This window comes from Hydra vulgaris, chromosome 04 (assembly GCF_038396675.1).
Source record: "Hydra vulgaris chromosome 04, alternate assembly HydraT2T_AEP".
Lineage (NCBI taxonomy): Eukaryota > Metazoa > Cnidaria > Hydrozoa > Anthoathecata > Hydridae > Hydra > Hydra vulgaris.
In genome coordinates, this window is record NC_088923.1 from 35,952,501 (window position 1) to 35,979,494 (window position 26,994).

The 26,994-nt window shown below is 26.3% G+C and overlaps 1 protein-coding gene across 1 annotated transcript in view; it reads left to right on the plus strand.

The window, feature by feature from the left end:
• The window catches only part of LOC100210256 (methylcrotonoyl-CoA carboxylase beta chain, mitochondrial), a 63,088-nt gene that overhangs the window by 15,302 nt on the left and 20,792 nt on the right, over positions 1-26,994 (plus strand). The window contains exons 7-12 of the mRNA XM_065796193.1: positions 692-805; positions 885-949; positions 1,144-1,243; positions 3,334-3,502; positions 15,506-15,649; positions 16,946-17,102. Of these exons, the coding sequence (XP_065652265.1) occupies positions 692-805; positions 885-949; positions 1,144-1,243; positions 3,334-3,502; positions 15,506-15,649; positions 16,946-17,102 (749 nt within the window). The remainder of the gene's footprint in view (positions 1-691; positions 806-884; positions 950-1,143; positions 1,244-3,333; positions 3,503-15,505; positions 15,650-16,945; positions 17,103-26,994) is intronic.

Below are 26,994 nucleotides of genomic sequence, written 5' to 3' on the forward strand. Positions count from 1 at the left end.
ATCATCAGGTAAAAAATACATTGTTTTATGTGTATATATATATATATATATATATATATATTTATATATATATATATATATATATATATATATATATATATATTTCATGCGTTTAGCAATCATCAGGTAAAAAATACATTGTTTTATGTGTATATATATATATATATATATATATATATATATATATATATATATATATATATATATATATATATATATATATATAGTCTTCTTTATAGACTTATTTATATATAATTCTTCTCTGTTTGAAACTTAATGCTAGCTCACAAAAAATGCAGGCCAGATAGTCATTATCAGTTTTAAAAATTCATTTTTATTTCTTAATAAATAAAATAATGGCAAAAAAAATACTTTATATAAATTATAAATGTAATAATTAAATAAAGAATTAAAGTGGCAAAACGAACGTTTTATTTAAATTATTTATAAATTAATTAGAATAAAAACAGCTAAAAGGAGTGTCTTATTTAAATTCTTAATTAAATAATATAAAAATGATCAAACAAATGTTTTATTTGAATTCTAAATAAAATCATTTGTTCATTAAAGTGTTATTAGGATATTCTGTCAAAGTATTGGATGAACAAAAAAAATTTGTTTCAATTTTAAAAAGTTCATTATAACTAAATACTATTCTGTAATTCTATTGTGTAAATTATATTTGTTTTAGATTGCAGTTGTCCTAGGTTCTTGCACTGCAGGTGGTGCTTATGTACCAGCTATGGCTGATGAAAGCATAATTGTTCGTAATCAAGGAACAGTTTTTCTTGCTGGACCTCCGTTGGTATATTTGATTCAATTTTTTTTACAATTATAAAATTAGTTATGATACGATAGTCTACAATTTTATTGTTGAAGTTCAGGTTCAGGCAGCGCTAGGAGAAGAAATTAGTGCAGAACAATTAGGAGGTGCTGATTTACATTGTCGGTAATATATTTTTATGTATCATATTGTGTGTTTTATTCTATTGTGTTAATTTTTGCTCCTTTTTTTAAACATTTTTCATTTGCATATAATCCTTTTTTTGTTTGTTTGATATGTTTATATATATTATACAAATTTGCATAAAGTATTTTTCATTGAGCAAGGCAAAATAATTGAAATTTTGTTATATTTTTTAGTTCTTCAGGTGTTACTGATTATTATGCTGTTGATGACTTTCATGCACTACATCAAGCAAGACAATGTATTAAAAATATTAACTATAAAAAAGAAATCAAGGCTAGTATTACTAAATCCATTATCTTATTTTTTATTTTTTTCTATATTTTTCTATATATATATATTTATATTTGTTTTTTTTTCTTTTAAGTTGGTTAATTGCACATAAATTACTCAGTTTTTTTATATTAAAATTGCATTAATTTTTATTAAATTTTTATAAAAGTTGCATTTATTTTAGTATTGATTTGGTTTATCAAAAGTTTAATGGAAAATTTAAAAATTTCACTTATTATGCTGAAATATTAAACAGAAATTTTGATTAAGAATGTGAGACAGAGGTGTACCCTCTTCTCTCTTGTGAGATGTTGTGAGATGTTAAAAAATATTGTTGAGTAACTTCAGTTACAAAGAGATATCGGTAAAGAAATAAGTTGAAATAAAACTTTTAAAGATGGTCATTTTTGTGATAGTCGAAATTGTCAATCTTAACAAAAGTTTCATGCGGAGAAAAAAAAATTGGAAACTATAACCGCAAAGAATCATTTTAAACATCAAATTTAATTTAGTTGAATGTTTAAAACATATTTTTATTGTAATTAATTATAAAAAGACTTCTTTTTTTTTTAAAAAAAAAAAGGATTTCCATGAACATCATTAAGTGCATTCTAATAATGTTTTCTCGTGTGCACCCTAATAATGTTCTTTATTACAATAATTTTGTTTTTCAAAGTTGAAATTAAAATTTATTTTACTAATGAAAAACAAAAGAGATTAAGTATTATTAATGATTCAACTGCCCATTTACGTGATTCAAAATGCGACTATAATATTTGAAATAATGATACATTAGCATTTTAAATTGAAAAAATATCTAATTTTAAAACTCATTTTAAATTGAGAAGAAATGTGCTTCAAAATGCAACAACAGCGTTTAAAAAAACAGTACTGTTGCAGGGCTTATTCTAGGAAAAAATTTGGGTGGTGGTACCCCCTTGTTTCAATGAATTTTAACAGAAATTCAGTGTTTTTTCGCAAAAAAAAATTTGCCGCATTTGCCATTTTTTCGCGAAAAAAATTGCCGTTAAGAACGTTTAAAAAAAAAATTTAATTTGGGCGGTCCTCAAATTTAATTTGGGTGGCGCCCAAATACTGTTGGCGGTATCAAAAATGGTCTAGAATAGCCCCTATGTTGCACTTTGAAATATTAAATCCTGTGTCAGCTTCTTTTTATTATATTTAGTGAAATTATATAATGCACTGTAGTGTACTCATTGTTAAAAAAGGTGTATACTACTTTAAATGCTTTTTATGGGTTTCGAATAATCAAAAGGAATAAAATCTTCATAGTTTAAAAATGGTTTTATTATTAAACACTTTTTTGTAACTAATCAACTGTCTGGTTGTCCTGCCGTGCTAGTGTCAGGGTTTTAATTTCAGTCGCCCTTTGAGAAAATGAGTCTACCCATTCCACTAGATGACCATGAGGGTACACCCCTTTGAGTGACAACCCTGTAGTCATCAGAACATTACACCTATATTAACAGAAAATAAATTATCTTGTTTTTTGAGGTGCCATTCAATGAGCAAAAGACATTTTTGGCTTAGCTAATCTCAGTTTTTTTTTAATTATAATAAATTTTTTTATTTCTGAAAAGAGATTTTCTTTCAGAAAGTCTGAGAAGAGATGCATGCAAAAGCTGAGAGCAAAAGCCTTTCAAATATCCTATTGATAGAACTTTTTTTAAAAATACATTAACAGAAATATAATGTTTCCTATAGAAACATTATATTTCTATAGAAACACAGAAATATATGATTCCTATAGAAACATACTTCTACAGAAACACAGAAATATATGTTTCCTATAGAAACATTATATTTCTATAGAAACACAGAAATATGTTTCATATAGTTATTTTCTTTAACCTCTGTATAATAATGTGTTAAACAAGTAATTTTTTTTTTCATTAATTCTAAAATTTTCGAATTTCTGTGTTCTATCATGGGTTTTGTTTCTGGTTTGCAATTTTGCAATAAAATGTGGTGATGTGTGGCAAGATCACTGCAAAAATTAGCATAAATTATCTGTATTTTTTTGTTTTAAATATGTCTTTATTTGTTTAATGTTGTTTAAATTATAATAATAGATATCAACCAGAGAAATAGAAGAACCGATTTATCCAGCTGAGGAGTTGTATGGTATAGTTGGTGCAAATTTAAAGAAAACATATGATGTTCGTGAAGTAATTGCCCGAATTGTTGATGGAAGCAAATTTGATGAGTTTAAAGCTATGTATGGAAGCACCATAGTCACAGGTTTTTGATTTGACAAATTGTTTATTATTAAAAATTGTCGATTATTAAATTTTTTTGAAGTTTGTAATTTGTTGCACATTTTCACAAATTTGTGTAATACAAGTACCACAGCATACATCACAAGATATAAGTTTTATGCGAATACCAAATAATTTTTGCTGTTGTGTAGGTATTTTGTTTTGCATGGTTAGCTCTCTCTATTACAGTTTATTACAATCATTTTTATTAAAATCATCTTACGATAAAAATTCATTGATTCATTGTTTTCATAATTATTTTAATGTTTTTGCATCTGTTTTTACATTATAACAAGGTTCAAACTAGGGTATAAATGCTGTCTGCTTCCAAAAAAAAAAGAGATCAATAAATGACAATACTGTTACTATTAATATAAAAAAGTTTTAATATTTATAAATAATATGAAAGTTTTTTATTTATAATGAAAAAATAAAGAAACCATGCTAAAACAGGGTTCCCACCAGTCCTAGAAAGTCCTAGAATTTGAAAGTGGTCCTGGAAAATCCTTGATTTTTTTAATTGTTCTGTAAAATTCTGTAATAATTCTGGAAAATATTTTATAAATTTATATTTGTTTTCAAGTAAAGAAAAACAGTGCAACAACAATACAACTACAATACTAATTATAGTAAATTATAGTAATGTTTTTGCTCTAATCTATAATTTTTATGGAAAATCTGATTCTTATATTGTTTTTGAAATTTGTACTTTCAAAATTCTTAAAAAAGTTTGCACATCAACAATAAGGCATAGTTAATTTGTTTTACAAATATTAATTGAAAGCTATCATCATAGATGTTTCCATAAATCATAAATATATAGACAGTTTATATATATTTTTTCAATTAGTATTTAATTATTGCATTGTTGTATAGTTTTGAATAATTTTTAAAAGTATGAAATATTAGAGATACTAAATTCTTTTTGACTCCTAAAGTATTTATGTTTTTTTGTTTTGTATTCAGATAAAAGTTAGAAAATGCCTAAAATTAAATGTATTTTTAAGTAAAATAGCTTGTTGAAGAAAAATATAAGCATTGGTTATGTAAAAAAAGAGAAACTGTTATGATTTGCAATTATTGTGCTAAAGATATTAATATTGCTAACATGAGAGAAGCTGCTTTAACTTCACACATGAAAGGTAAAATGCACATAGAGAGATCTCCTTCTGATAACAATATCAAGTCATTGATGCCAACAGCTCAATGACTTGATTGGACATGATAAATTGTTTTTTTTTAGTAAACGTTGACATTTGTATCATTAATTATTGGTGAGCGTCTAATTTAAGAGATAAATATGTCAGGTGTTGCAGAATAATGTCGCAAATTTTATTATCAAAAATGTAAAAAAGGAATAGTGTTGCAAATTGTCACACTATTGATTGTTGAATAACAGAATATGGAATAATGTCGCAAATGAATTAAATCAATTGTGTCAAAAATAAAAAAAGAAATAATGTGATTGAGTTTAATGAATAGTGTCGAAAACAAAAAAAAGTAATAGTGTTGCAAATAAATTTAATAAATAGCGTTAAAAAAAAAAAAAAAAGGTATAGTTTTACAAATGAATTTAATAAATAGTGTTGGAAATATATAAAAGGAATAATGTTCTAAAGGAGTTTATTGAATAGTAACAAAAATAAAAAAAATAATACAAAATAATTCTCAATTTAGTGCGTTAAATTTTATTTAATAAATGTATAAACTTGAAGAAATTAAAATAACATTACTTTTTTCAAACCTTTAAAAAAAATAGTATAATATTAGGTATTAAATAAGTTATTATATTAGGTTATTATTAAATACTTAATATGATATTATAATTATGATATTAGGTTGTTAATAATAAAAGTATCATAATGTTGGTGTTGTTAAACGCACAATAAAAAATTAAGACTATAATAGACATAATAGTTCTATATATTCTATTAAATTATATATTTCAGCAAAACTTAAAAAATCTTTTCAAAACTTTTATAAATGTTTATAGTATTTAAACAAACATTACTTTAACGATAATAAGAAAATTAAAAAAAAGCACGCTTTTAAAGAAAGCGTGCTTTTTTTTTTAATTTTCCATTTTTTAAAATTTGCCATTACTTTAAACAAAACCATGCTAAAACATTTAAAAAATGTTTTAGCATGGTTTTGTTTAAAGTAATGGCATATGGATTTATTTCAACTAAACTTTTAGATGGTTTTGTAAACGCATGTAAAAACCATGCTTAAACATAACTACTCTCTTCAGTTGCATACTTAGTTATTTAACTTAAAAGTTATGCTATTAAGTAAAGTAATCATTTTTAAGCATGGTTTCTTTTTAAGTTGTTGAAAATGCATTTTAAATTTTAGTAACTAAGGTCATTTCCACACCAACCGTGAGTCAACACTTATTGTAAGTTTTAAATACTAACATAAATTTTGCTAAAAGTTTTTTTTTTTAATATATTTTGTGTATCAACAACATTGTCATGCCTTTTAATACAATACATAGAAACCACAATACATAGTTACTTTTATGAACTCAGTGGCTTTATTACGTCAACCTGTGAATTTTTTTTTTTTTTTTTTTGAGTACCAGCTGTTAGAAGCGTTTCAAATAAAACAAGGAAATTTAAGAAGATAACATAAAGTTTTATTTCTGAATTGATTTATTCAGTTAAATAAAACATGAATCATTGTTAATATTATTAAAACCACTCATCATTATAGTATCAATATAGTATTTTTGAATGTACGATAAGTATGAACTAAAAAAAATGTCATTCTATACATTTTGTATGTCCTATAAATAATCAATTTGTTTCTTTTTTACTATAAATATAAATATTAATTAGTTCTTTTACAATGGCAAGACAAAAATAAAAGACAAAAGTTTGTAGCTCAAAACAAAGACTTCAATATACAGATAGTCAAATATGTGATGCTATTAATGCTGTTAAAAAAGGTATGGTTGTGTACAAAGTGAGCAAGATGTTTGGAATTCCTTATTAGATGCTTCGTTATAAAATTTCTTGAAGAATTTCTTGAAGAATTTCTTTGAAGATACAACATTGCGGATGTGAATCGGTATGAATAGGTGAACACATTGTAAACAAGTTGAGTGGTTACTAACCAGTGATGTAGCTAGAAATTTTGGGCCAAAAGGCAACAATCTGTGGTGGGACCCTAGTCCCCATCCACATGACCTAATTCAGCATAAAATATTTGAACAAATTAAAATTAAAAGTAAAACTGAAAAAGCCATAAGAGATTGGTTTACTAAAATTCCGAAGCTTTTGGGAGAAAACGCTCAATATTTAAATGATTTGATGCACGTTTTCAATATGGATGAGAGTGGTTTTCAGTTGTCATCAAAAGCTAATTTATTAATTGGTAAACGAGGAAAAAATACATATGAAGAAAGTGCTCAAAGTAATAACAAAAGCATCACCACTTTATTTGCAGTAAATGCCAGCGGAACTTTTACTCCATCATTAACAATTTTTTAAATATGTTCGTCTTCCAAATTATAAATACTGCTCCATTAGGATGAGGTATTGGAAAATGTGAAAATGGTTGGATGACCGCAGAATATTTTTTTGAGTATATTACAAACGTTTTTTATCCATTTTTGCTAAAAGAAAAAAATCCTTTATTAGTTTTTTTTTTTTTTTAATGGACGTGCGTCACATTTATCTATCGAACTTAGTGAGTTTTGCTCTAAAAATGGAATAATTCTTGTTGCTTTGTTCCCAAATGCAACACATATTTTACAGCCACTCGATGTGGCTGTTTTTGGGCCAACTGTTCAGTCAACTGTGCTCCAACTCCTTATTTAGAAGAGAACCATTTAAGTGTTTTATCAGCTTCCTCTCCCATAAACTTCATTGAAAAGTGCATTGATCCAAGTATTTTATAGCAGTTTAAAATAGCTGACGAACAAATAGGTTGGAAAGGTGATCTTCAATACCTCCAGTTGCATCATTTTTGGGAAAGAGTTTTATCTGAAACTTAAGCCATAATTTTACCTGATGAAATACAACAGGGTCATAAAAATCTATCAACAACTTGTAATTTAGAAAATGTGCAACTGATATAAAAATGTCTGATTGCAATATTGCAGCGGTAATATAACCAAAACCAGCTCGTTTCAGTTTGAAAATTGCAGCAGAAATCATAAATCCAATCGAAAGTGTTTTAATATGGGCAAAACAACCAGTCCAAACGCCGAAGCGCAAAATAGAATGTTTACCATTAGTTGTAACATTTGAAACATGAAAGCAAATTCAAAAGACTAAAGTGCAAGAAAAGTCACAAATGAAGGATGAAAAATTAAGAAAAAAACAATTAGCTGCAGATAAAAAGTCAAAAATAGAGGAATAATGAAAAAACTAAAAAAGAAAGAGAAAACATGAAAACTTTAAAACTTTGAAAAAGAAAAAGAAAGTTGCAAAAGAAAAAGAAAGCCTTGAAACTGATTCAGAAAACGAGTTCCTTTGTTGACAATAATTATAAAATAAGACTCAGATAATTATGATGAAACTCTATCCTTTCCAGTTTAAGAACTTAAAGGATATGTACTAAAGTAATGGAAGTGCTTTAAAATCTTTAGTTTTAATTCATAATAATATGTTTATTTAATAGTCTTTTTTTTGTTTATTTATGTTGTTATAATTATGTTGTTATAATTATGTTATAATTATGTTGTTATAATTATATGTTACTAATGCATTAAACTTTCGTTTGAAACCACGAGCACATTATAAACCAGACATTAAAGCAGATTTTAAGATATACAATAAGTGTCAACAATATAAACGATAAGTGTGAAACACTTGCGATAAATATGGAAAACTGCGCTTTAAAAGTTTAATCAAAATAAGTACATTATTGATTTAAATTTCAGAATAATTTTAAACTTACCCTTATAGTATTACATTGATGGCTGCAAAAATTCCAATGCATTTCTACTTTTTTAATAATCTAACATATTATAATAACTTTTGTTAAACTCACGGTAGGTATGGAAATGACCCTAATTGTTTTTTTATTATAATGTGTTTTCTATAATAAATAAAAAAACATCAATTGCATAATTTTTTTAAAAAAATTGCTAAAGGAATGCGCTCATTTTTAAAAATCTTGGGCGTACCCCAATGTTTACATAAGTTAAAGTAAAAAAGTGTCGTTCGTTTTTCTGTCTTTTTTTAAACAAACGTTTGTTGATTTGTCGTGCCCTGGCTCCTAACACTAATTAAGTTAATGATTATATGCCACAACGCTCAAATAAAGCAGAACACCAAAAAACAATTAATAAAATGCCAATAATTACATCTATACTTAAAGCTAAAGTTCGTTGGATCCTTAATATCATGTATTCTAAATATTCAATGAATTCTTTAACTGATTCTGGTAAATTATTAATAAAATCTTTCCAGATAGTGACATTTCTAATTTTCAATGTGGACCCACCAAGGCCAGTTATATTGCAACATTCAGGTTAGCTTCCTTTTTTAAAAATGAGTTGCTTCATTCCCTATCTAATACACCTTATTACGCTGTTTCATTTGATGAATCCATGAACCAAGTCAGTGGTGTACACTAGATTTTTAGATGTTTGAGTTCTGACACTTACAGGCATTGTGCAAACTCCAAACTTTTGTATGTTTATGCTTAAATCAAAAAAGAATGTTTTGCAAAGAATTGGGGTGATTGGAGCTTGGGAACAAAAAAACCCTAATTTTTGGGCCCTTAATGTGGGAGCAATGAGTTTTTAAATATTTTCTTTACTATTTTTATCTAAATTTATATTCATCAACAAATTTCGAGTTTCATGTAATAATCTCTTAGTGTTTAGTTTTTATGACCCTGCAATATTTACAGCCCCCTCAAATTGAGGGGGTTAAAAACTTTATATGGTCATAGTTTTTGAAAAATAAGAGATTATTGCATGAAATTTTAAATTTGTTGATGAATATAAATTTAGATAAAAATAGTGAAGAAAATATTTTATAAACTCGTTGCTCCCACATTAAGGGCTGGGTGGGCCCAAAAATTAGGTTTTTTTTGTTCCCAAGCTCCAATCACCCCAATTCTTTGCAAAACATTCTTTTTTGATATAAGCATAAACATGCAAAATTTTGGAGTTTGCACAATGCCTGTAAGTGTCAAAACTCAAACATTTAAAAATCCAGTGTACACCACTGCAAGTTTTTCAGAAGGGTCAAATGGACCTTTTAGTTAGATTTTGGGATGACAATAGAAGTATAGTTAAAATTCCTTATCTTGATTCAGAGTTCATAGGGCGCTCGACAAAACACGATGTTATGCAACCATTCCTAAACTGTATTTCTGATAAAGATAAATCAGAAATTCTACAAGTGTAATCAGATGGGCCAAATGTAAATTTGATTTTTCTAGATAATTTAAAGGAACAGAGGAAAGAGGAAGAACTTGATCCCTTATAGATATTGGAACCTGTGGTCTCCATATCATTCATGGCAGTTTTAAAGCAGGAGCATAAGCAAGTGGCTGGGTACTTAATAATCTATTAAAAGCAATGTGGCAATTTCTACATGACTCTCCTATTAGAAGAGCAACCTATGAAAACATCTCATCAGGTCATTTGAAAATGAAAAATGTGTTCAAAAGGCTGAATCACTACTTCGTGGATACAAAAAGTTTCTAATATATTTCAGTAGTCTTGTGAAAAGCAAACAAACTGATTCAAAAAATAAAAGCTGGCAGAGACTGAAAGCCATGGTTCACGATCCTGTTTTACTAGCTAAACTTAAATTTTTTGAGATGGTTTCTGTAAAGCTAAATCAATTTTTGAGATGCTTCCAAACAGACAAACCTATGGTTCCATTTATGGCTATTATACTTGGTGAAATAGTTGACAACTTTCTCAGGAGAATTATACTAAAAGATATTTTAAATAAGTGTAGCAATCTATACCAGCAGCATCAAATAAATTTAATGAATGAAAATATTAGCAAGTGAAATTATTATTGGTTTTGCTGCTCGGCTGAAAATTAATGAATTAATGAAAAGCTAATTTGAGTTACAGTGACCAAAGAGTGGTTATATTTAAAAAAGAGGCAGGCTAGTTTTTAGTTAGTCTGTTGACACATCTTCTTGAGAAGTCCCCTTTGAAGTTTGTCATAGTATACACTGAAGTATCTATTAGCCCAATTTTCATTTCAAAACCGAATAAAAAGAATACTTGTATCAATAATTTTTCAATTCTGTTGCAAAAGTTAGTTAAATATGACCATTTGTCACCAAAGTCTGCCAAACTAGCAAAAAATCATTATAAGTTTTTAGAAATAGTAGACTCAAATCAAAAATCATTTCAAGATTTTGATATTAAAAACGATAGTTTTTAATATCAAAATCTTGAAATCTTGATTATTTTTTCTCTGACTTTATTGGGCAAATAAAGCTTATCAAGGGGTTTGGAGCATTTTTAAAATAGTTTTTGTGCTTTCACGTGGACAATCTTCTATTGAGCGTGGCTTTAGTATTAATAAACAACTTCTTGTCGAAAATCTTAAAGACAAATCCCTTATTGCCTTACATCTATTTTTATGTAGCTGTAATGTATTTCTTTAATTTACATTTGGTTTCTATATTAATTTACATTTAGTAGCATATTTTGATATAGCATGTTATTTTGATCTATAAAAAGTCCTGGAAAGTCCTGGAGTTTGTAAATTTTTTTTTGTAAGTCCTTGAAAAGACCTGAAAATAATAAAGCAAATGTCCTGGAAAAATAAAAAAATTGTCCTGGATAGTGATGGAGTTTCAATTTTTAATTCTGGTGGGAACCCTGTAAAACATTGCTATATTTATTAGCATGTCTTATTAAATTTTTTTATTATCATCTACGTGAAGTAATGTTCGTTTGCATACTAAAAACACATAGTAACATTTTATCATTTTTTAACTTTTAAATTATACTATAAGCGGTAAGATAAAAGAAGTAATCAATTTAAAAAAAGTCACATTAACTTTTGAATGACGCTTATGTAAAAAATATTTGTTACAAAAGTTTGAATGAAAATTATGTTTGATATTAGTGCTAACTAAATAAAAATTAAAATAATAAATTTTTTCATTAGTAAATATTTACTAATGAAAAAAACTCATATAAAATTAAAAGTTTTTTTTTATTTTTTCTTTGCTTAAAACAAAAATCATAAAAACATAATTTAATTCTGATAAAAAGTATATGATTTAATTTAAATCTAGTTTAATAAAAATATATAATTTTATTCTGATTAAAAAAAATAATTTAATTTAGATTTAAAAAATATACAATTTAATTTGGATTTAAAAAATATATTTAAGTTTATTAAAATTAAAATTAATGCTTGGACAAACTTAACTGTCAAATCTATTTAAATATATTTAAGTTTATTAAGATAAAAGTTAAGCTTAATTTTAATTTTAATAAACTTAAATATATTTAAATATTTAAATACATATAAGTTTATTAAAACTTAACTGTCAAATCTATTTGAAAATATTACTAAATATTGTTTAATTTTTAAATTTCATTTGTTCTTTAAAAAAAATCAGCTTATTTTTATCGCATTTGTTTTTTCGGTTTTTCTTCCTAAACATTTTTTTTTGTACTCAAAATTAAGTTTTAAATAAATGGCTGCATCAAAACTTTGCACAAAACGTAAATTAAACTTTTTTTGCGCTGTAATTTTAATAATAAACTAATAAACTTTAAATAAAGTAAATAAATTAACGTCAGGGTTAGGGTTAGGGTTATTTAAGTATTTTTAAATAAGTATTATTAAAGTATTTTTTAAATAAAAAAATCATTTGTAGTTACAAAGCCGCTATTAGAAATTTAGCAAATAATCATTTTAAAAACTCAAAAATTTCACATATTTTAATTCATTTATGCAAATATCTAGAAAAGAAAGAAATTTGTTAATACCAAACATTTTTAAAAATGCAGTATTAAATTTAATCATTTAATATTTAAAAATAAAAAAATAAAAATAAGTAATAATAAAAATGCCGTTTAATAACATTTAACTTGTTTGCGGTAATTAATTTTATTGCAGTAATTATACAAGAAGTTATACAAGAAAAACCTTAATTGTTAAAAACATACGGAAATCAGTCCTGCCCATTATTACCTCTAAATAATAAACTTTTAACTGGACTTTTGTCCTTTTTGATAATTACTTGCTTAATACTTACTCTAAAATAGTCTTTTTTGCATTTTCGCTTAGGATTTGACGGCCTGATGTGTTCCAAATAGTGACTAGACTTTTGCTCTAGTTGCGAACAATATTTAACAGACATTAATATAAAACTAACATTTCCCCAATTATAATCAAAATTAAAAAAAGCAGTAAAACAATAATAAGTTTAAAACAAATATTTCCATTTAAAGAGTATTAATTAAATATGAGGATAAGTTTACATAAATTTAAATTATATATATTTATAAAGGGTATATTAAAATATAACCTAAGTATAAAACAAAAAATTCTACTAAAATGGTCCACAGGTTTAGAAAACAAATTACTCCACTAAAACGGCATAGATCGTAAATCGAATAGCTCCATTTATACAATATATATTATAATTAATTATAAACTAAATATTAACAAATAATTTCCCTGAAGGATATACATTATGATTTAATATAAACTGAGAGAGTTTTACTACCATAAAATAAACAAATATAATATAAACAAGTATAAACGAAATTTAGATATAAACTATATATAAATTGAATATCTGTGCTAAAATGATATACATTTCATATAGCAATATAAATATAAGTGACTAGAATTTCCCCCTCTTCACTGAATGCTTCTATACTTGGTACCTGTCTAACTTTTTTGATTATTGTCTAACTAACACTAACTCCAATAAAATTATAGCTTCTTTCTCACTCACGTTTTTTACAGCTGTATGTGTTCCTTAAAGTAACTGGGTTTTTTTGGGGTTCAGATACGAAGTTATACAAAAAAAAAACCCTAATTGTTAAAAACATACGAAATCAGTCCTGCCCATTCTTACCACTAAATTATAAGCTTCTAACTGGACTTTAGTCCTTTTTGATAATTACTTGCTTAATACTTACTTTAAAATAATCTTTTTTGCATTTTCGCTTAGGATTTGACGGCCTGATGTGTTCCAAATAGTGACTAGACTTTTGCTCTAGTTGCGAACAATATTTAGCAGATTATAAATATAATAATATAATAATATCCTATTAAGTATTTAATAATAACTTAATATATCATAACTTATTAAATACCTAATATGATATTATTTTTAAAGGTTTAAAAAAAAGAAATGTCAATACAACTTCTATTTTATTTTTAGCTTTCCTTTTATTTTAATTTCCTTAAGTTAATACGTTTTTTATAAGTAAATAAATTTAACTAACTAAATGAAGAACAATTCACAAATTTTGTATTAATAGATAATTGTTTACAATTATTAAATTATTGCATATTATTAAGGGCGTTTTGCACAAGACAAGATTATTTTGTCGATTAGCAGATAAAACATTTCTGCTGCTATTACTGATCACTCAATTTGCTGCAGTAAAAAAAAAATTTAATCATTATAAGCAAAAACCGATCATATTTAAATAATATATTGCGTAAAGTTAACAGTAAAAAAAAAAAGAAAACACATTGTTTTTTAAAAAAAATGGCAACAACAACAATAAACAAAATGCTCAACTTAGTGTTCTTATTTACTTTGAACTCAAACTGAAAATTGGCATAAGTAAATTCATCGAATAAAAATGAATTTACTAATGCTGTCAATTCCGAAAGTTTCACTTCACAAGAAGGTTTATCTTTTTTTAGAGTTGAACCATTCATTATCTCTTGCAGTTAGTTACAGTTTTTAAACAGAAGTTTTTCTATGAGAAGTTAGCATTTATTTTCTTAAACATTCTAAAAAAATACAATGCAAATATACATCAAAAACTATTTTTCATAATTATATATATGTTTTTTTTAAAAGCATGCAGCGTAAACTCATAGCTGCCTCTTTTTGGTAACAAAAATAGTAGTGCAAAAAATAATTTGTGGAAATCAAAACAGCGTTTCGAAATGCGTGAAAAAAAAATGCACTTTGTGGGATTTTTTTCATCTTGTGGAAAACGGGCTTTAATTATCATTAATTTGCCTGCACTTTGCAAATTCATGAAATATTATGAAACAAAAAAATTAAAAATTTCAATAAGCATGTTTGATATATCTAATAATTCATTATCAAAATAATAAAAGTTTAATAGTAAATAATAAATTAGTTAGAATAAAAGTTAAATAAAAGTGTTTTGAAAATAAATCTCCGTTAAAATTTAACAAAAGATTATTTGAATAAAAAAATTATTTTATAAATTGAAAATAAAACTCATTTATTTGACATATACCTCTTAAATTAGACAATAAATAAAGATATGAGCGTCAACATTATTTTAAAAAAATGATTTATTGCGCCCTGGTTTTGGGAAAAATAAAGCACTAAAAATGACACAATTATTTATTAAAAATTAAATGTTGAATTTTTTAAAATGCATGTTTAATGTACATACAACAACAAATAAAAAAATTGGAAAGAAAAAAAAGGAAAAAGTTGCCGAAGTGGAGTATCTACTTTTATGCAGCTCAGCAGTTACATGGTGAAACATGGTATTGCACCTTTAGTAGTAATAAAAACTCTATGCAAGTGAGGGACAAGTTATTTGAAATACGTCAGTAATTAAATTTTGAATGTGAGAATTCGTTTGAATTTGATAATTCCTTTAAATAAGTATTTTCTTTTGCTTTATTATCTCGCTAATTCCTTTGTAAATTTAATCCATCTGTGCAATCAATTATTTAATTATTACTTTTCAAAAGTTCTCCAATAATTATTTATTAATTTTAATTTTAAAAAATCATTACTTTTTTAAATATATAAAAGATTGAAATAAAAGTTTATATTTTGAATCAAAATGTAGGATTTGCTCACATTCATGGCTATCCTGTTGGAGTTATTGGTAATAATGGTGTTTTATATAGTGAGTCAGCATTAAAAGCCACACACTTTATAGAATTGTGCTGCCAAAGGAATATTCCACTTGTATTTCTACAAAATATCACAGGTTTTAATTTTTTATTGTTGATTTCATAGTATTTTTAATAAAAGTTTAAGTAAAATCTTTTTTATTAAAATATATCAAGTAAAATTTAAGTATCCAAGTAAAAGTATATATATATCATGTTTAGATATCATAAGTTCACAATCAACCTCATATAAAGAGACCCAAAAAGTTCTTTCATGGAAACATTATATAGATCACAAGAGCAGGTTGTCTCTTATTAAAAGTATTAAAACACTTTTTTCAAAACATTTTGATTCAAATTTTCCTGGAAAATTTTCTGGTAAATTTACTGGTAAATTTTAAATCTGATAGGGTAAAGGACCCATTTCATAGGGGTCCTGCAGTTTTAAGGGCCCTGATTCAAAATAAAAGAATTTTTTATTTTGAATTAAGCTCTTTAAAAATTTAGAAATTCTAAAAAATAAATCTTTTGTTAATGACATGAAAGGAGGCCTCCTACCCTAAAACAGGCCAGGGCCCCAAAAGGATCAAAAAGTAAGTAACAATCCTAGGTAATATGGTTTTACCTTCTACCAAATTTTTGTATTTTATAGTAAATGCTCTTTTTTAAAATAACTCATTTTTTACAATTTAGACTTGATGATACCCATGCAGTGTATCGACTGCACTATTTGACCACTTATTACCACTTGTTTTGTAAAACTAATTAAACATTTTTATTATTTGATAAATATTTTTTATTTGAAAAATTTGATAGTTTTAGAATTGGTTATATTGAGAAATATTAATTAAAATGTAAGTTTTCAAATGAAAAATGTTTGAAGAAAATTTAGTTATTGTTATATTGTCAAAACAAAAACCAGTATTTATATTGAACTAAAACCAGGACTCATATTGAACAATCTATATAAAAATAAGCATCAAGTAATATTTTGAACATAAATTCATTAAAAACACTCGTTACAGGTTTTTTCATATTTATGTTTAAAATTTTTTTCTTTTGCATGTTCCTAAATTAAATCAAAATTAATAAAAACACAACAAATTGATACAGTTCATATTTTCTCAAAATTGTTTTAATGTTTTGAATTAGAGACCGTGTAAAATTTACAACCTCCTCGATTAGGGATGATGTTTAAATATCAAAAATTTGGCTTAAAATAAGTTAATGGGTTATAAAAACATCTTTAAATGTACTCATTAGCTTTATATAATGCTTCCATAAAAAGTTGATTGTGAAGTTCACAGGGTGTGATCAAACAGATTTTCAAAAAAAGTTTTATTTTGTTTAAAGTCTTCATTAATTTTTCAACTATTTTATGATTATTGCTTTAGGTTTTATGGTTGGCAGAGAAGCTGAAGCTGGAGGTATTGCAAAAAATGGTGCTAAGATGGTAACTGCTGTGGCTTGCGCAAATGTTCCAAAGTTTACTGTTATTATTGGGGGTAGTTATGGAGCTGGAAATTATGGAATGTGTGGCAGAGCTTACAGGTATCATAATACATTTTTTGTGAATGATGATGTTAAATATTGATATATTTTTGCATATATTATTTATAATATGTCCAGTGTGTAAACAGTAAGTTTGACTTTAGATTCAGATTTCTTGGTCTAAAAGTATTTAAGCCAAGGTTTTGCAATATTTCATTTATGATTAATAGAGTTTTGATTTTTTTTCTTCCTAACTCACCTTACGTGCACACTATGGTTTTGGGTACACTGGGTTTCCAGGTTTGGGTACACTGGGTGTCCAGGAAATATTATTAGTAAAAGATGTAAATTTACGAAGATGTAATGTAGGAAATAGAGTCAGTATCAGACAGAACTGTGTTTTAATTGAGTCAAATTTCACCCGCTAATGTGAGCCCCAGGCAACAACAGGAGAGATAATATTTATTCTTAGCTACCTGTTATATGAAAAATGATGGTTTATTAAAAGTGATTTATTAAAAGCTTTTCATAATTAAAGTTTATAGTTGCTCTGTCAGCAAATAAAGTCATTTTTAGTAAGATCAGGATGATCAGAATATTATGGATTTCAGTTAACATAATAATCTTAAAAAAAAACTATATAAATATATATAAATAAATATAGATTTAAAATCTATATTTATTTATATATATTATTGGTAGAAAATATAAAAAAACTTTTCACACCTCGCAGCTCCCTATTTCGGTATATCACAACAATATTTGTGTGTGTGTGTGTGTGTGTGTGTGTGTGTGTGTGTGTGTGTGTGTGTGTGTGTGTGTGTGTGTGTGTGTGTGGGTGTGTGTGTGTGTGTGTATATATATATATATATATATATATATATATATTAGGGTGTCCCAAAAAACAATATTTTTGAAAAATATATGCAGAGACCCCCTTAATGTGTTCTATCTAATACAAAAACACTAGATTTAAAATTTTTTTAGATAAAAAATATTTTAAGGGGTCCCTCAAGACCCTCGAATATTTAATGGGTCCCTAATATTTTCAAAAAAAAAAAAATTTTTAATATGTCAACCTGGTACTCAAATGAAGCGAAATTATATAAAAATTTCAAAATAATATAGATTTCAAATATAGGGTTGTTATTTTTAGTTTAATTACATGAAAAATTACGTTTTTTAACAAAAAACAAAAAAAATGCATTTTTTATGTATTTTTATGACAATTTTGATAAGTTAAAATTTTTCCAAATTAAATATTATTTTTGAAATTTTTATATAATTTTGCTTCATTTGAGTACCAGGTTGACATACTTTTAAAAAACTTTTTTTTGGAAAATATTAGGGACCCATTAAATATTCGAGGGTCTTGAGGGACCCCTTAAAATATTTTTTATTTAAAAAAATTTTAAATCTAGTGTTTTTGTATTAGATAGAACACATTAAGGGGGTCTCTGCATATATTTTTCAAAAATGTTGTTTTTTGGGACACCCTAATATATATATATATATATATATATATATATATATATATATATATATATATATATATATATATATATATATATATATATATATATATATATATATATATATATATATCAGGGCTCGAATTAACGTAAAAAAATCTAATCGCGATTTTGTTGTTGCTCATAACCCCTCCTCCACTCCCGCCAGAGGGGAGGGGGCATTATTTATTTTAACTTATTTATAATAACATATAATAAGTCTCATTTTTGCATAAGATGTCATAACATTTACGTTCAGCGGTTGTAAAGTTGCTTTAGTTATAATTTACATTATAACTATTATTAAATTGCATTAAATCTAACGGCTGTGTTTTTGTAAAATCAATGAACTTGATATAATCTTCTTTTAATTTCACGCAAACCCTCACAATCACAAACAAGAATAATGATTAAATTCTTATTAAGTAAGTTTTCTTATCTAAGTAACCTTATCAAATTCCCATGATATTTCTATCTATTCCTTTTTCATCCAATGTATTTTTTAATAAAAGTTAGCGTTCACTTTTTTCATTTAATAAAATAAAGCGAAAGAGAAAAATGTGTCTAAATAATAGAATCTTTTACGATCTAATACTTTTTTTGATTTTTGATTTAAGTTTTGCCAAGTAATACGCAATATTAAACTTTTTCCGTAATGAGTCAGCATTACGGAAAAAGTTTAATATTGAGTAACCACACCAGATTGGAGTATTATGAATAACATGGTTAGATAGTGAAACTGAACCTAATGTTGTTTGTTGATGAATTCGCATGGCCTCTTTATGTTACGCACAGCTTAAGTGCGACGCCAGTGATTCTTTTTTTATTGATATTGTTCCTGGTTTGATCCAGGTCATGAAAAACAATTTTGTTTGACTTATCCGTTTTTCAAATTGTTTACATAAACTGCATCTTTATCTTATAACTTCATTTCCATTTAAATCGTATTCTAACTCGCAATTAAAATGTTTTTCCCACTTTTTAACTGTAGATAATCTGCATCTGTGGTCCTTATTTGCATCCATTTATTGCTATTAATTTAAAATTAGCAAGTGTACTAACAAACTTTAAAGTTTTTTTTTAATAACTATATAGAGTCTATATTGCCTTCCACTATTCTTCGCAAAATAAACTTATAAAAATATCATTAAATTTGTTTATAATGAATGAGCTAAATCGGAATAAAGCCCTTGAGAATTTGAGTTAAGAAAATGACTTTTCAATATATATACATACATACATACATACATACATACATACATACATACATACATACATACATACATACATACCTATATACATATACATATATGTGACCAAATCTGGAAGAGTGGACATTAAATGGGAAATCACGTTTTTGTAGTTATTAACAGATTTAAATACAGATTTGAAAGAGCTTTTTTAATTGAGACAAATATCATTCAAAATGCCCAATAATTAGCCGAGTTAATATTATTTCAATAACGGCACATAAAGCTTGGTATTTTTCCAAAAAACACAATTTAAGTTAAACTTTAATATTTGTCAAGCAAATCATCAAGCTAACATAAAAATTAAGTTTTTTTTTTGTTTTTTTCTACAATGCCTAGGCATTGTAGAAAAGACACATACGAAAAAAAAATAAGACAATCATGAAAATATTCCAACAAAATTAAGTGAAAAATCTAAACTTTGCTTACTCTTAACATGCCAAAATTGACGTTATAGATTTAGCTGCAAAATTTAAAATGAATGCAATAACAATGAATTTAAAATGAAGCGGCAAAATTTAAAATCAGAATGCAATAACAATGTTACTGATGTAATAATTGAAGTTTTTTAATTATTTTCAAAGAAAACCTTCAAAATAAATAAACATTGGTAATAAAAATAAAACATTTATTTTAAAATATTTAATTTTAAAATTAAAAAAAATACAAAAAATTAATAAAAAATTTTTTTTTTTTGAATTTTTTTATTTTTGTGTTGAAAGTTTAATGTAAAGCTTATATTAACTTTAATATATTACTCTGTCCGTTTTGGGCAGGTAAACTTTCCTCTTATTTTACTATTTCTTTGTCCAACATCCCCACAAAATCCACATTTTGTTGGAGCATGAACGAGATTTTTTTGACGTTCCACTGGTATAGTGCCATTTTCCATAGCAAGATCGTTCGAATATTCGTCCACAAATTGTCTGATGCTGTTATATAGATAATTCTGCCGTTCGTACGAAAGTTCAGTTGGGTTTATAATTGGTGGCATTTTAGTTGTTATAGTGTCCGTTTATTGTTAATATATAATTTAGTACTCTATCTATTTTACATTTTTAAAATAATTATTAATTTATAATTATAATTTATAGTTATCTTGTTATAAGAATCAACCACTTAAAGTTATTATTAAACTAAAAAATATTTTAAGTACCAATTTTCCACTTAAGGTCAAGTGTGTTAAACTGCGCTCTTAAAATTATGTGTTGTCATTGAGCATGATTATGCGCGTTTGAGATAATGTCAACAAGAGTGATGATGAAATTTGAAAATTGCTGAAGACAGTGATAATAGAAAGCTTTTTATTTGTTGTACATTGTTCTTTGTCAACTAAGGTTTGAAGTAGTATCTACAACAGTGATCTCATGACACTACTTCAAGGAAGTAGATATTTTTACTTCACAATTTTTTGTTTATTGTTGGCTATGTAAGTGTTGTTCGTTAAAAACGTTAGTTTCAACTGTGTCATTAAAAAAAGAACTTTGTAGAAAAAAAGCGTGGTAACCTTGGTTAAAAACAGTTTTATTTGGTTTAGTTTTTTTTATCTTTTGTTGACAATTTTTTTTAGATTGTAATTTTTTTAAATTTTGTCATAGTTTAATTTAGTTTTTTCCACGCATTTTTGAAATAATTAAATATCAACATTTACATTAACATAAACCTTATCATTAAGTATTTACAAATGTGTAAATGCTTGATGGCCAAATCGTCAAAAGAAAATACAACAATGGTGTGCGATCGCATGACCTGGTCAAGCCTGCAACAAACAACATTTTAACGCAGTTCAAAATTAAGAAATTAAAATCTAGTAATTAAAAATAAAAATTCTTTATTTCAAAGATAATATTTATTAATTGCTATTAAGGATTTTGTATTTATTCCATCTGTTGATGTAACACATTGCTCAATTGAAGGTTTCTCGCTCTCACATCTTATGCAGTAAGGTGAGATGCTTTTTCAAAATGTTTTTATATTGTGCGGTTTGTCGGTAAGTTTTTCCCATTGATAAACCGAAAACACCTTGCAACTATTAACAACTTTAAAATGTTCGTTCATTACGTTATTGCAAAACAGAAACTTGCAGAAAGTGAGTGACGTAGTGCTTTTTATATTTTACATCAGTGCTTCGATAATATTATAGCTTTAACTAAAAAGTTTTACTAAAAATTAAAAAAAAATAATCAAAAAAAATATTATTTGTTCAGTGCCAAACTTTAGGACAAGCGTGATTTTATACTCTTATTATAAACTGAACGAGAGTTGTTTATAACAAGAGTATAAAATATTTAAAAATGGTTTACGCGCCTAAAAGGTTTGAAAATGATTTACAGGCACGTTTTACAAGAGTAGTGCGATAACGCCTGCTTCATCACAAGCCTTGACATTTTGCAAACTTTCTCAAATAAGTTGAAATTCATACTAAATGTGCTTTATATTATTTCAATTTAAAATACAAACTACGAAAGTTGTAAAATTTAATGGTTTAGCAAAATTTAATTGTTTTTATTTAGAAAGCTTCCGTGCTAAAGTTTGGAAACAGTATCATACCCCGCAATTAAATCATGTTTTTGTGAACAAAAGCAAAATTAAAGGCCAAATTATTTGTGAAATTTAATAATTTAATAACTTTGAGATATTTCAAAGGCAGTGATGGATAACTAATTGTCAAAATATTTGTAAAATATCATAATTCAATTAGTGATATTTTAAAAGTATGGGAAGGCTAAGGAAGTTTCAAAGGAAATAAAGGAATTTATTATAAATGCTGCAGGAAATAAAATGACTTACAGGCAGATTTCTGAACTTTATAATGTTTCTAAACCAGGAATAAGTCACATAAAAAGATTTTGTCTGCGCAAAACTATTGAAAGCAAACCTTGCTCTGGAAGACCAACTGAAAGTTACAACTAGAAGTTACAACTGATGGATTATTAGTAAGTCCAAGAACAAACCTTGCAAGACTGGTGTCGAACTTAATTAATTTATGCATCAGTTTCATGGCACAAACTGTAGCAACAGTACAACTAAACTTCGATTACGAAAAAATAATCTCTATGGCCTTTGTCCAGTTAGGAAACTGCTGGTATCAAAAAAAATTTAAAAACTAGAATAAAATTTGCAAAAGATCATATTAGTTAGGCAGTTAATGACTAGTCAAAAGACCATTTTTCTGATGAATCAAAGTTTATGATATTCAGTAGTGACAGAATTAGGTATGTCAGGTGCCCAATAGGAGACATATTTAATCCAAAATATCAAAAACCCACTGTTAAACATGGAGAAGGAAATGTTTTGGTTTAGGGGTGTTTTAGTCGTGAAAAAGTAGGTCCCATTCATCACATAGGTATTATGGACTAGAGAGATTATTTATACATAAAGGATGTTATGCTGCCACATGCAAAGTATAAAATGACTTGCTAATGGAGCTTACAACAAGTTAATGATCCAAAGCATTGTGCCAGATCTGATAAGGAATATTTTAAATCATACAAAAAATCAAAGTTCTTGAATGGCTTTTACAGAGCCCAGATCTCAATCCTGTTGAGCATCTTTGGGAGTACATTAACCAGCAAGTAGTTGGTAGAAAAACAGCCAACAAAGACCATTTATTTGCTTTGATTAAAGAATTTTGGTATAATATTCTTCAGGATGTTTTCAATTAAGGGTGCCTCGGAATGAAAGAATTTTCAAAACAAAAATACGTATCTCATTAAATTTGGTGCAAATATATAGAAAATAGGTTTTTAAAAATACCGATCACTTTCTGACTATTTTTACCCTCCCTCAAGGCTCATTTTTGTGAAAAAAACATTGATTTTTTTCAAAAATTGCTGATTTCTGTGACATTGAGGGAGGGTCTAATATAAACCAGTTTAGCTGATTTGAAAAAAAAGGGCCTAGACTACATATTTAAAATCATAAGTATATTTATATAAAATCATAAGCATTTAAAATCATAAGTATATTTGTTTTTGTTTTTACCGAGCATTTATTATTCAAATTATCCATAAATTTGCAAAATTTATGACTTTTGTTGTGATATTAAGAAAGCATTTGGAGTATACAAATTCATTTTCTCTAATATGATAAAAATGTTTTTTGGTTGAAAATATTGTACATTGCTTGCTACTTTAATTAGTTACGTATTTAAAGGTAAGTTTCCTTGACATTTTTTCATCCCCCTCCGCCTGCCATTTCCCAAAATAAAATAAATAGCAAATCATTACACTTCATGTTCTTTTACTAAAGATTCATATTTTTGCAGTAAATGGGATTACAGAAGTGAGAATACACGATTAGTTGTCACTTCCACCATCTTTCTGGCACCTTCAATCATATTACAACCACTAAATAGCCTTTGCAAAAACTTTGGTTATAGTAAATGATCATGCAGAAAGAAATGTAGGCATGATACAGGAGTTTATACATAGATACATTAGCGAAGAAGAAAACAAATGAGATTGGTAAACATAGACAAAGTTTGTTATGCCATGAAAAAACCTGAAATAAGCTCCAGCAAGATGACAAAAAGGAATATGAATTTATGTTTAAAATAACATTAATAGTTTCAAGAAATTCCAAAGTGATTAGAAAACTTTTTTATTTATTTTGTAGGCTTTTTTGTAAGGTAAATAAAAAACCTAGTTTTATCATAATTGGCGTCAGTAACTTAAAAATTGGTTTTTGGCATAAAAACTTGAATCAATTTTTAATTAGTAAAAAAATGAGGAGGGACCTGGGGTAGACAAGGGTGAGGGCAGAGGTAAGGCTAATTCATTACCAATTAAAGTAAGAAGAAATTTGTAATATTATCAACCAAAAAATATTTTTATTACACATGGCTGTTGATACCGCGGCAAAGGGGGATGCTTTTTCCCCTCCCCCTTTCTTTTTTTTTTTTTTAAGGACCTTTTTTTTATATATATAAAATTGAAAAATGCCCTCCCCCTCCTTCACCTTGAAGGCCGGTTCAATGGTCCTGTTATATTAGAAAAAATGTATTTGTATACTCCAAATGCTTTCTTAGTATCACAACAAACTCACCAATTTTGTGAATTTATGGATAATTTGAAATGAAAATGTTTGGTACTAAAACCAAATCAATAATATGTATGACTTTAAATGCAAAATATATGTAGTTCAGGCCCTTTTTTTTTTTTTATTCAGCCAACTTGGTTTATATTTGACTCTCCCTAAACATCACTAAAATTAGCAACTTTTAACAAAAAAATTAACCTTTTTTCACGAAAATGAGCCTTAAGGGTGGATCTAGAGTGGTCAGAAAATGCCTGGTATGCTTTAATACCTACTTTCTATATATTTGCACCAAATTTAACAAGATAACGCATTTTTGTTTTGAAAATTCTCTCATTCTGAATCACCCATATATATATATATATATATATATATATATATATATATATATATATATATATATATATATATATATATATATATATATATATATATATATATATATATATATATATATACATATATTATGTATATATGTATATACATTATACATATATTATGTATATATGTATATGTGTGTATATATATATATATACACACACACACACACATATATATATATATATATATATATATATATATATATATATATATATATATATATATATATATATATATATATATATATATATATATAGTTCTATAGTTTGTTGCATTTAGGAAGCACAGAAGGAAAAAAATGATTCTTACGCCAACACATACGTCACTTTTAATTACTTTTGACTTTCGTCCAACATTTGCGTGTTGGACGAAAGTAAAAACCATTAATTTAAATACAAATTATTCGTTTTTTAAAAAAACCACAAAAACGCAAATTTAATTGACCAGAATGTTTTAAAAAACATTCTGAATGTTTTTAAAACATTCTGAATGTTTTTTAATAAAATGTTTTTGTTTTTTATTTTATTAATAAAATTTTTTTTTTTTACTATAAATCATGCGCCGAGTGTTGCTACATCAACTATCTTATAGCCTGACTCGCAAGGGAGTGCTGCTACATCGACTGACAAGTAGCCTGACTCGCAACGGAGTGCTGCTACATCTACTATTTTTCAGCCTCACCTGCATGGAAGTGCTGCTACATCGACTGAGGGTTTGGTTGGGGCAGGCAGTCTATCAATTAATAAAATAAAAAAATTCCGGTCTTACATTTTAATTTTTACTTTTTGTCAACAAAATATGGAAAAAACTTTCGGACAACATATAAGAGTTCTATATATATACATATATATATATATATAACTCCTAACTGGTTGTTAAAAAGTTTTTCCCTACATTGTTGACACAAAAAAGAAATTAAAATGCAAGACTGGAATGTTTTTTTTATCAGTTGATAGATTTGAGTGGGAGTGCTGCTAGATTGACTGAGGGTTTGGTTGCCTGCCCCAACCAAACCTTCAGTCGATGTAGCTGCACTCCCTTTGTGAGGCAGACTGTAAGATAGTCAATGTTGCAAGTCAGGCTATTTGTCAGTCGATGTAGCAGCACTCCCTTGAGAGTCCGGCTATAAGATAGTCGATGTAGCAACACTCCGCGCATGATTTACAATTAAAAATATAAAAATAAAAACATTGTTTATATTATTAAAAACATTCAGGTCAATTAAATTTGCATTTTTGCGGTTTTTTCAAAAAACAATTAATTTGTAATTAAATTTATGGTTTTAACTTTCTGGCAACACAGAAATGTTGGAAAAAAGTCAAAAGAACTTTTTATATACATACATATATATATATATACATACGTATGTATATATATATATATATATATATATATATATATATATATATATATATATATATATATATACATATATATATATATATATATATATATATATATATATACACATTAGGGTGGCCCTTATATGATGATAAAAAATTAAATAAGAGCAATGTTAAGTCTGACCATTTTAAATGGTTCCATTTCAAACAAAAAAATTATGTGTAAAGTTTCATAAAAAAATATTAATATTTAGAGGTGGCTCAACGCCGTTAAAGTTTTCTCATATACGAATTTTTGATGTCTGTGACAGAATTCAGCACATTTTGCCATCAGCTTCATACAGAACATTAATTCTAACTACTAAAAACAGTTCTTAATTACAGAGACAAACACAGAAACAATAGAATACACAAAGTTACACATCTTCAC